General features: G+C 33.9%; 1 protein-coding gene across 2 annotated transcripts; it reads left to right on the plus strand.

The window, feature by feature from the left end:
• Nucleotides 1-2,440, plus strand: LOC117692479 (uncharacterized). Of its 2 annotated transcripts, none has more exons than XM_066079071.1 (2): nucleotides 1-1,805; nucleotides 2,214-2,440. In XM_066079071.1, the coding sequence occupies exon 1, from the start codon at nucleotides 263-265 to the stop codon at nucleotides 1,334-1,336; it is 1,074 nt and encodes a 357-aa protein (XP_065935143.1). In that variant the 5' UTR covers nucleotides 1-262; the 3' UTR covers nucleotides 1,337-1,805; nucleotides 2,214-2,440. The 2 variants fall into 2 exon arrangements, 1 of the variants encoding a protein (XP_065935143.1); XR_004603809.2 differs by lacking the exon at nucleotides 1-1,805 and adding an exon at nucleotides 1,858-1,989.
• The last annotated feature ends 10,186 nt before the right edge of the window (nucleotides 2,441-12,626 follow it).

Below are 12,626 nucleotides of genomic sequence, written 5' to 3' on the forward strand. Positions count from 1 at the left end.
TTAGGTTTATCAAATATGGATAAACCCTGTTATTTCATGCAGTTAAGCATATTGTTTGGGGCAAGAACTATAACTCTAGTAATGTTAATTCAAGGGCAATAACTCTACACTTCCTGGTCTTGGAGCGTGCGCGTTAAGCTCTTCCTTTTATATTCAACTGTTCCCTGAGTCGGTCACAAAAAATCAACTAGAGAAATAATCAAGTTTTATCGTATTAATCGGCGAGTTTTATTACTTAATACCGGCATATTATTACAATATCATGCTGAGGGTAAGGAACCAAAGGGCATCTAAGGCGAGAAGCCCATACGCAGCCGTGCCAAATGGAACAAATACAGTTGCCTCGAGTAGTGTATTGGCACGATGTCGTCGCGGAAATCGTCGAGGAGGTCAAGTGAGACAGCCCGTTCCTCCGACACAAGCGACTCCTCCAACACCTGCGGCTCCGACGACACCAGCGACACAGGCGTCAACTGAAGCAGGCCAGGGAATGTCACGGAGCGGGATGATTGGGATGATTCCTCACAACATGCCGCCCATAGTTAACCCCACCCCTGACGCACCAAGTGCGTTGTCGTCACATGTTCCCATGAATCAAGGTACAGAAAATTATTTGGAAAATAATATTGACACGCCAAACCCATTTAACAGTGTTACTTCTATACTGGGATCCCATGTATCCCAAGCTCTCAAAGATAAAATTTGGAATGGCGAATTTGTTCATTTAAACAAATTGTTGCTTCAAGAGCCTTGCACAGAAATGCAAAATCAAATTGTTTTCGAGGGGGGTGTTTTTCAGGTCAAACCAAAAAATAAAGAAACAAAAATTACAAACTTCTCACAATGGATGGATGCATTTTTCATATATGCTTCTATATACTTAGAAAAACATCCACTACAAGCCATTTCACTCTTTAGGTATATGTCAACAATTAAAAGGGGGGCTGCTAGTAACAATTCAGGTTGGTTTGATTATGATGTGCAATTTCGCTTAAAGAAGTCTGTAGACTCCTCTTTAAACTGGGGATCTATTGATGCTGAACTATGGTTGTTTTACATGCAAACAGTTAATAAAACCCAATTGTCAAATCAGTCAACTCGTAGGTATTTGAAATGTTATGCCTACAATTATGAAGGTGTTTGTCAGAAACAATATTGCAAGTATTTGCATCAGTGCATCACATGTAATGCATATCATCCCTCCATTAACTGCTTCAAAAATAATCAATCTAATCAAATTCCCAAAAATGCACCTGCTCGTTCGGAAAATTTTAATTCCAACAACAAATTTTTCAGGAATCGACAACAAACCACAGGACGGCAAACCTACATGTAACTTGTTACATAAATTATGGGATATTGGCAGCACTCCAATCAATACATATAACTTCAATTCTTTACTGGTAAATTACCCAAACAAAGAAATAGCAACAGTTCTATCAAATGGGTTTAAAAATGGGTTTTCACTTCAATATACAGGCATTAGAAAAAAGGTTGAATTTAAAAACATGATATCTGCAGAGGAACATGCTGTTGAGTTACATGAAAAAATAAATAAAGAAATAAAATTGGGTAGAATTTTAGGCCCCTTTCCCTGTCCACCTATTTCAAATTTGCGGTGTAATCCTATTGGTATCCTCCCTGTCACAATTATGTTCCAACCATACTCCCATACTTTTGGTTGAGTTCTAGTATCTAAATTTTGTTTGAAATGTATTTCCATACTTTTGAGTTATTTATATATTTTTGCTTGCATGAGTGGTCACTGGGTGTAGTAATACTACTGGAGAAAACCTGTTTAACAGGTATTATTTATTTTTAAATAAACTTGCTAAGTGGTTGGAAGAGTGAGGTTAGATGTATTCTGGGCGACACGCTGTGTGGACGTGTCTGTACTCTTGGTGAGATATCTTGGGCGTTTCCCATGCTGTGTGATCTTGGGAACGGCATCCCTGTGTGGGCTTATTTGTGTGAGAGAGATACAACCCAGTAAGTGTTACATTATTTCTATTTTGATGGTTGATATTAATTCTGCATTGTGAGTAGAGTTAGACTACAGGTATGTGAAATTGTAATTTGAATAGCTATTATGTTACGGTAGCCCAGAATTGTAATATACTGCAGCGGTGTGTTCAATGAGTCAGTATATGTATCTAATTTCAAGTAGGTGTATAAGAAAACTTATTATGCCACGTTGTTCGATATTTAAATAGGTGACCACGGAGTGGGCACGTGCACGTGGTGGACCATGTTATATCCGTGGAAGGACTTATGGTGGGACAATTAATATCCAAACCAAAAACTTATGCTTTTCCAGTCCTCCGGAACTTACCTTATGTGAGACGTCTTGTCGAATGCCATCTAGTCCATCCGATAGAACTGATGTCAACAACCTCCTAATTATTGTATATTTGTAAATAAATTGTGTTTGTTTTGTAAATTTTGTTTTGTTTGACTTACAAGGACCATCCTTTTACCAGATTGGTGAAATGTGTTAAGAACCTAGTATACAATTTGAATGCAATTGTGACACTCCCCAAAAAGCAAGGGGGGTGGCGTATGATTTCTAATTTATCACACCCAGTGGGTAATAGTATCAATGATTACATTGATCAGCAATATTGTTCAGTGTCGTACTCTACATTTGATCAAGCCTTGTCACTGATTCAGGAGATGGGGGAGGGTGCATTAATGGCCAAAATGGACATTTCAAGTGCTTTTCGATTGTTGCCAGTCTGTCCTGAAGATTTCTGCTTGCTAGGTTTCAAGTTTTTAAATTCATATTATGTGGACAAATGCTTGCCAATGGGTTGCTCAATTTCATGTTCATTATTTGAGATGTTCTCTTCCTTCCTTCACTGGGAGCTGCAGCAAAGGTCAAATTCAAGGGGGATCATTCATTATTTAGATGATTTTTTATTTATAGGTAGAGCAAACACAGCTGATTGTGAGATGTTAATGGCTCATATGATAAAGTTATCTGAAATTTTAGGGATCCCATTAGCTCCAGAAAAAACAGAAGGTCCGTGTACATCTATTTGTTTCTTAGGATTAGGCATTGACACAGTTTCAAGAACTATTTTCATTCCAAAAAATAAAGTTACTGAACTTTTGGAAAAAATTAATGATGCTTTAAGTTGTAAAAAGGTCACCGTTAAAAAATTACAGTCATTAGCAGGGTCACTTGCATTTGTGGTTAAAGCTTTGCCCTCAGGAAGAGCATTTTGTCGTCGTGTATATGCGGCTTTAGCAGGAGGTAAAAAATCTTTCCATTTCGTAAGAATTTCAAAAGAAATCAGATTGGATTTAGAAAAGTGGAAAGTTTAATGGCTTAACCCCTTTTCCATCTTTGACATGGCAAGATGATGAGACACTCAAATTTTATACAGATAGCTCAGGTTCAAAAGGGTGTGGCCAATTAGCAGACAATTTTCCATGTCAAATTCCTGCTCCATTTTGGGAGATTATTCATCAACTATAGATCAACTGTTAGAAGCCAGTATATCTGAAAACTCAAGTAAAGTTTATAAACAAGGCATCCAAGCATTTTTTAATTTCAGAGTTCAAGCTTCCTTTGAGCATTTGTGGCCACCACCTATAGATCATATACTAATGTTTATAGCTTATATGAAGGAATCTGGATTTGCATTTTCAACAGCAAAATCTTATATGACTGGTTTGAGTTTTGTTGTAAATTTACATGGTTGGCAGAATGCTATGGAATCCTTTTTGGTCAAAAAGTTGTTAGCAGGATTTAAAAGGTCATGCAGAACTCAGGACATTAGACAACCAATTACATTGTCTTTATTAACACAAATTACCAGTATCATTCCACATTTAACTATTTCTTCATATGAAGCACATTTATTTCAGTCAGCATTTCTCATTGCATTTTTTGCTTTATTGAGAGTAAGTGAGCTAGTGGCATTGGAAAGAAACCATGTTCAAATGTTGGAGGATGAGTTTATAGTTTTTGTGGGTTGCTCAAAAACAGATCAATTTGGTAACGGTTCATCCATTAGAATACCAAAAACACCAGATTCTTTTTTGATGTTTCAAATTTTTCAAAAATTTCAAAGTCATAGGCAATGCATTCAAGCAACACATCTATTTGCCCACTGCAATACTAAACCATTGACTCAATATCAATTTTCATCCATGCTGTATAAATCCTTAAAATTCCTAGAGGTACCTACAAATTCATACAAGTCGCACTCATTTAGGATTGGAGGTGCAACTTACCTGTACTTAAAAGGGTTTCTGAAATACAAATCAAGCACATGGGTAGATGGAGTTCCTCGGCTTTCAAATCCTACATAAGACCATGTTAATAGTATTTTTAGTTTTATGCTGTTAAATCATACATAAATTTCGATTCAGTTTGGATCATTGGCTCATCTATTATTCATTGGGCACAGAAATATGCAGAGACCACAAATCAGTTAAACCTTGGATTAATAAAACCACTTTACCATTAATTGGAATGGTAGAAGGGGAATGGTTTGGGAGTACTTGTATACAACTGTGTCAAGTATGTTAATAGCTAATAAACAACCAACTATTTTGATAATTCACTGCGGTGGTAATAATATTGGGGACCCTCAAAATACCCTAAAAGGTATTCAAAAATTCATGAAACTAACTTTATCTCAAATAGCAGACCTCTTGCCAAACACTCTCATTGTATGGTCACATATATTACCTAGAAGTAATTGGAGGCAGTCTTTATCAACCATTGAAGGTGAAAACTCTAGGCGTAGAATAAATAGTGCCATTGCAACATTTGTTTTGAAAAAGCTTAATGGTGCATCTATCAAATATCCAGATATCCAGATAACTCAAAAGAGATTATTTAGATTAGATGGTGTGCATTTGTCAGATCTGGGTAACAATATATACATAAATTCCCTGAAAAATGCTATTGTGCAGTTTGTGACATCTTCCTCTCGCACCTATCCTTAAAATATACTAGCTGATATATCTCTGGCAAGTCATGGTCCGTTTACTTATCTATCTTATTATATATCATATACATATATCTGAATCTAGAATGTCCAAGTATAGACATTCTTATGTATCATATCTACAGGTGTCATTGTTGTCAAAATTGCCGCCTGGTATTGGCGGATGGTTCACGTGACAGAGTCCGTGATCCATTTGGCATAATTTTGATTAGAATACTGTCTCCGTGGGGCACTGTTTTTTCCAGGCTCCTCGGGTCAAGAGAGTATTTCTAATATTGTATATTACATATATATATTTGATATATGCTGCCATATTGTTTGAACGGCGCATGTCGAGTTCAATGTACATGTATGAAATCTATCTGATGTACATGTACTATATATCTGACTGATATCTATCTGATATTCATGTACTTATCTAATTTTTGCACATTTGATTAAACGGCCATGACAACTACGCCAAACAAACAAAAGTCTATTTAGTTTTGTATATACATCAGGGTAAATATCTGAATCATAATTGTCTGTTGTTTTGATATTAGTATTAGCTAGAAACATGAAAAGCATATTTATTTGGGCAAAGGTCATGAAATAATTAGGTTTATCAAATATGGATAAACCCTGTTATTTCATGCAGTTAAGCATATTGTTTGGAGCAAGAACTATAACTCTAGTAATGTTAATTCAAGGGCAATAACTCTACACTTCCTGGTCTTGGAGCGTGCGCGTTAAGCTCTTCCTTTTATATTCAACTGTTCCCTGAGTCGGTCACAAAAAATCCCCTCCCACCCAAACCCATTATTTAGAATTAGGTTGCATGGTTATAATTTATTATAAATTTCCATTTAAACTACTTGTGAATAGTTGCATAGGTATTGTTTTTTGTACAATTATAAATTGTGAATAGCTTTTTCGGGTTGAGTTTTCTTTTGCAGCGTCATGGCCATGAAGAATAGAAGAAAGATGTGCTGGAAAGTGAATATGGACAAAGAATGGTTTTTCAGGTCATCTGTATTCAAGGACTCGGCGACAAAGTGCATAATTTTGATTAGAATACTGTCTCCGTGGGGCACTGTTTTTTCCAGGCTCCTCGGGTCAAGAGAGTATTTCTAATATTGTATATTACATATATATATTTGATATATGCTGCCATATTGTTTGAACGGCGCATGTCGAGTTCAATGTACATGTATGAAATCTATCTGATGTACATGTACTATATATCTGACTGATATCTATCTGATATTCATGTACTTATCTAATTTTTGCACATTTGATTAAACGGCCATGACAACTACGCCAAACAAACAAAAGTCTATTTAGTTTTGTATATACATCAGGGTAAATATCTGAATCATAATTGTCTGTTGTTTTGATATTAGTATTAGCTAGAAACATGAAAAGCATATTTATTTGGGCAAAGGTCATGAAATAACTGATTCAATAAAAACAAAAGATGATTAAATCTTAATTTTGTAGACAATTATCATAATCTTTGACAGACACTGTAAAATATTTACCCATTCTAACCCCCCCCCCCCCATCCCCCAAAATGTGTAAACCATTCGCATATGATCAAAAATCAATCACTGAATGTTTAACGGTGCTACCGTTGTGGCGAGCACAGCTAGCAAGAATTACACACACCTTGCATCAATGTCATTTTATTTAGTTATCAACTATTAAAAATATTTTAGAGAGAGAGAGAGAGAGAATTATAAGATTTCTTTGTTTAAAAAAAAATTCTTACAAAATACATAGATTTGCTTCCTCCTAAAACCGTTCATTACTTTTGGAGAGAATTGATCAGTCTGTCAAAACGTAATTTGTGTTTGATTTGGTCAAAACTGTTAACAATACAGTATTTTTTTGGGGGGGGGGGGGGGGGGTACATTGTTGTCTTCAGAATTATATTTTTTTTTCTTTCTGGTTCATAATATTTTCTTATTTGTTTATTTTTGCATTCCAATTACATACGTTGTATCCTAGATAGAATGCTCTATCGTTAAAATGACAAATGTCCTACGGACCCGGTTTAACGATAGAATTCGTCCCATATACTGAGTACTCGCTTTGTAGCAAATAAAAAAAATACATCGTCCTGTATCTCGCCTAAATTTTCATATGATTGGTGTGAATGACCTACAATGATGCTCTTCTCTAATCCCATATTACCACATTAACTGGTTTTGCAACGAAATCGCTACCACTTTTAACATCACGTTTAAAAATTCGCTGTTTATGGTCGCCATGTTAATGATAAAATTCGAGACATTCCGAGTGCGATTTCCAACAAAATGGCAGGTAAATTCAAACGTGTAATTTAACAAAATACCTTGGTCATGTTGGTACGGCTCATTAAATGGATATTTTGTTGACTAAACTACATATGCATGTTCAAAAAGGTTTGTAATGTATAAAATGTGTTTTCCTCTGCATATTATATTTAACTGACTGACAATCGACGCAAAGCTGATCCGCTTCGTAGCTGCTACTGTGACCTCAGCGTAGCCTGGTCACAGTAAGACCATTCTTTCTAGTTGTATCCGTGCCCCGGTCCCTGTTTGTAGGTGTGTAATTCCCATTTTCCAATCTAATGGTTTGACAATATGCAATATCTGTATAGATTTATAACTGTTTATTTTTTCTCTTTGTTATTTTTTATTTAGTTCAAAATGACCTTTTTTTAATCTTCCCTACTTTACTATATTACTTAACATGCATGCAAAATTAGCTTAAAATTCGATCGATATGACAGTAAAGTATGGCTCTTACTAGTATATATTTTATCTTTCTATCAAAACCAAAAAAAAAAAAATTCAAAACATCATCTGAGTCAGGTATCGCAGTCTATACTTAAATTGCTAGTACACATGCTCGACATGTAAGGGTGGACAAAATTCGGTGAGGTAAATTTTCTGCCCAATGTCTTATTTAACGGATATGTAATTCTAAGATATAATGAGTGTGTAAATGGACTTTATTGTAGAGTTCTGTGAAAATTTAAAGGTCTGAGTGGAAAAAAGCAAACAAACCAATACCGGGTGAGTGAACACTACTTAAACGGCGCTACTGTATCCGTGCCTTACTGTTGTCACACTAACTGTAAATATTTAAAAAATCAATGGCTAGTACAAACTCCAAGAAAAGGCCCCTTAAAGTATCAGAAACAGAATCAGAAATGGAAAACGCTAATGAATCTAATGATTCAAATGTTCTGGAGGGATTTCAAATGCGTGAAATAATGCAAGGTATAAATACCGGTAGTATACAAAGTACCCTCACAGGTTTCATGCTTCGATTAGACACCCAGGGATGTCATATGGACGAAATCACAACGGAATTAAGGGGTAAGCATGGAGTACAAGAACGTTTGGAACAAGTACAAGAACAGGCGAACGACACACTTTACACAATCACAGAATACAAACACGCACAAGAAAAGATGTCAAGAGAGGTTAGACTGCTTAGGGACTACATAGTCAAACTTGAATTTCGATTCATTTAATATTTATTCGTTTGATGAGATATCGGCGCTTCTGATTGGTCGAAAAATTTCTTTGATACCTGTATCAATAAAATTTTTGCCGGATCTACTTTTCTCAAGTGTTCTGATCTAACACTATTTATAGAACGGGAATTTCTAAAATGAACACTGTCAACAAAATGTAAAGTTGTGTCTGTTTTATTGTCAGCAAACAAAATACAACTTTATAAACATAAAAACTTGAGAGTTTAACCTTCAAAAATAAACAAAACACATTATTTGATTCACGAAATAGAAAATTAAGCGTCTTTTCACGATTTCGTCTGCTTGAGATCAATCAATATTTACAGCGAGGCTGGCTGTTCCTTTTCCAGGAATATTATAATGAACATATAGGCCTATACACTTTCACGGTACCACTGCTGTTCAAATTTGATAACGATAATTTTTAATTTACACACGTAACTTTACATGATCGGTCATCAGAATAAGCATCGTAAAGAAAAGCAATGAGCAATGCATCAACTCCTTCGGCGCATTCCAAGCGGCAGATATACCATTTAAGTACATCACTGGTTATCTAGTTACCACAACGTTTACAAAAGTCGCTTAATATACATACTATTCTTTGTCGACATATCAACTATTTTCGTCCACGATCGCCTCTCCTCGGATGGCTATGTCCAGTTGCATATTCCATCGATCTCACATGAAAACTAGTTTGATTACGAGTTTTTCTGCACAGTGAATAATATCACAAGCTATCGCATGTATTTTCCTGTCGTTTTCAATTCGGCCGGTGTAACGAAGAATTTTGACCCGGGTTGAAAATTGACCCGGGGGTCATTTTTCCACGTTGAATAATGAGACGAAAGGTGTTGAATAAAGACCCTAATCCGTTGAAAATTGACCCGCATCGTGGAATTTTGATCATGAAACCGGTTCAAAATTCAACACCAAAGAAGCACAAAATAAGGAATCAATATTATAACTTGAGTTTATTTAATAAAAAATTATCAGTTTATACATATTTATTCTTTATATTTATATGTTTCAACAGGGGAGGGGGGTTAAAAATGAAACTTTATAAATGAATATGTTTTAATTTACATGTTATCCCTTTAAATATGTAATAACTATTTTATTCATAATAAACTTTTCGCGTATAATTGCTGTTTTGTGTGATATCTATATATTTCTTTAAAAAATATGTTTTTTAAGAATATTTGTTTATGTCACAGGATGAATAATTTTAGTTAATTAGTATTCATATTTGCGTTCACTTTTTTCAACATTTCATGTGTTCATTTCCCATTGTTCATTTGTTTATATTCACATCGCTTCATTCATTCATACAATCATTCATAGTATGATGGTAGTACGAGAGGTCACGTGGTTACGTTTGGCGGGTGGATCAGTGAATGAATGGGTGTGTTAGACTGGTTTTTCCGGTTTTAGTGAGTGAGTGCGCATGTCCGTTTGCATTATCGAATTTTTAGCACGAACTTTGATTTAATACTAGTATCACGACGCCACCCAAGACAGACGGTTGAATTATTAAGCTTCATAGCTTGTCAACCCGACTATTATCTTAGTTCATATTGCTGTTATACTTGGTGAGTTATTTTAATCAAATATGTGTAATTTAAATATCATTTAACTAAAGATAAATTTGATGAGTGAATGTAGAGAATGAGAATGTTTTAGTAATATTATAATTGTATATGATTATAGATCACCCAGCTGTACTTGAGGAAACCATTTATTCGATATACAAATACAACAATAAATATTCAGCGTCATTTCCACAATAGGCTTTGGAGTTCTTAATTGTTCCCAAATGTGGCCCAGAATATTATATATCAGCTACCCCTTGACATATACATAATAACACGTTAAAATATTCAATGCAGTTAAACTCCATTTTTTAAATTCGCTGGAGAAGTGTAAAAATGTAAATATTTTAAAAATTACAATACATCATATTGTTTAATTTTGGTTTTACGTTCACCCAGTAAATTGAAACTTTGATATTGTTCATTGTAGATTTTCATTTTTCATTACAAAATGATGATATGCATTTCATGAACAATGCTGTAGTAACTATATCTTGAAAGCCTTTTTTAAAAATTCTATTTGTTACGTAGTTACTAGGGTAACTAAATATCATCAAATCGCTGATTTTTTTAGGCATAAACAATTCTGCTTCATGGAATCTGTAGCAAGTTAGCAACCTCATTTTTGTACAGGATGACAATAAAATAATTTTGCTTTAATAGTTTCTAAATTGCTTTGATTACAAAAATTTATCATAAATACTAACAGTAATTGTTTTCGTCAATAAATAGGTAAATTGCATTTTTTGATTAGAAATATGGAGAAGTAGATCATACAGCAGCGTTGGAGTAGATGGTTGACCCTCCTATCACAGCCACCTACATTATTAATTCAATCTAAACGTGTTTTATTGAACGGAATGTTCAAATTATTGAATGGATTGGATAAGAGTCATAGCCTATGTAAACCCTTTCAAACATACAAAGTCAAGAAGAAATTATCTATAGTCATAAGAATATAGTATTACAAGTTTACAGAATATTATTGATATGTGCATATAATACAGTGGATACTTGAATATTAAATAATTATCTGAATATTTATCATATATGATTGTATGACATATTGTTGGTAGACATGTTGACTCACACCTACATTAACAAACCTATCACGTTCATTTATACCTGCAGGGATACAAACATAAGAATGACATTTTCATGATCCAGCCCATTTGAAACGAACAGTAAATAAAAGGGGATTATATATTAAGTAAATATACATGTATAATACTTAAATAGGTTTAAACCGTGTAACCTAAGAGAATCAAAAACGCTTTGGAGCTCTAATATAAATATATACATAGGAAACAATTTTACAATTTTATCTGTATGAAAAATCAGAACTACCATAAAGTATATATTTCATATAAAAAGGTACACTAATGTCAATAAGTTGTTTAAAAAGGTCGTCTCTTTGTTGAGTATATCTTGGATATCCAGGGGAAAAAAATCACATTTCCTTCAGATGCCAACCTACACTATAAACATCGACTCCCATCAGTTTAAAAACCCTTAAAGTAAGCTTTACTAGCTTTATTCCGTAATTGACGTAAAATAATATTTCCTATGGCCTTAACTGAAATATTTGTAAGCTTTAGGTATATTTTGTTTTTTTAAGTTTTGACTTAAAGAAAGATAAAGTTGATGGAATTTTTTTTCCTGCATGAGGATTGTTCCATAATTTACATGTAGACGGAGCAAAGCTATTGTAATAAGCATATAGTGGTAGATAGTAAAAAAGCCCATTCGACCTAAGATTATATGTATGTTCAGTTAGAAAATATGATTGAATTCAATCTAACATTTCGTGTGGTGCTAAACCATTTATAATTTTGGAGAATATAATTAGTTTATGTTTATCCCTTCGAGATTGTAAGGTTTCCAAATTAAGCTCACAATATAAAATAATTTTAGAAGAATTAACTCTGATCCCTGTCACTGTCCTGGTTGCTTCAATTTGTACATGTTCAAACAATTCGGATTTTCCTTGATACAGCTGCTCCAAACAACATCACCATATTCCAATCTAGGTCTGATAAAAGCCGAATTTTAACAAGTGTTTACCTATCAATTGTATGCTTGAGTAATCTTAATATATTCAACTTTTTGCATGCCTTTTCGTGTATACCATTAATATAATTTGATCAATCATCCTCCGATTGTATATTTAGATGCAAACCTACTTTTTTAAAACATTGATAACATTTTTGCTGTATCCTATATGTTTTTAATTTTGAGGAAATATATTACGTCAGTTGCCTGTGTTTCTAATTTACTGGTAATTAATGGAATTGAAAACTCAAAATGATAGTTCTAAATAAATTGCATTTTTTAAAAAGAACTATGACTCTGCATATGCAGAAAATTGGATGGTGCTTCAATAAAGTTAATCCGACAAGTTTATGAAAAATTATTGTTAAGTATATATGTATAATACAGTATACATAAAAAAAGATAAAAATGTGACAACCATTCATTTTAATTATTTTTTGTCAGGGATGCTGACTTCTTCAAATTAAGCATAGGTATCTGACATTGTATCCTTTTGTCTTGATATAA

Source organism: Magallana gigas, chromosome 3, assembly GCF_963853765.1.
Source record: "Magallana gigas chromosome 3, xbMagGiga1.1, whole genome shotgun sequence".
Taxonomy (NCBI): domain Eukaryota; kingdom Metazoa; phylum Mollusca; class Bivalvia; order Ostreida; family Ostreidae; genus Magallana; species Magallana gigas.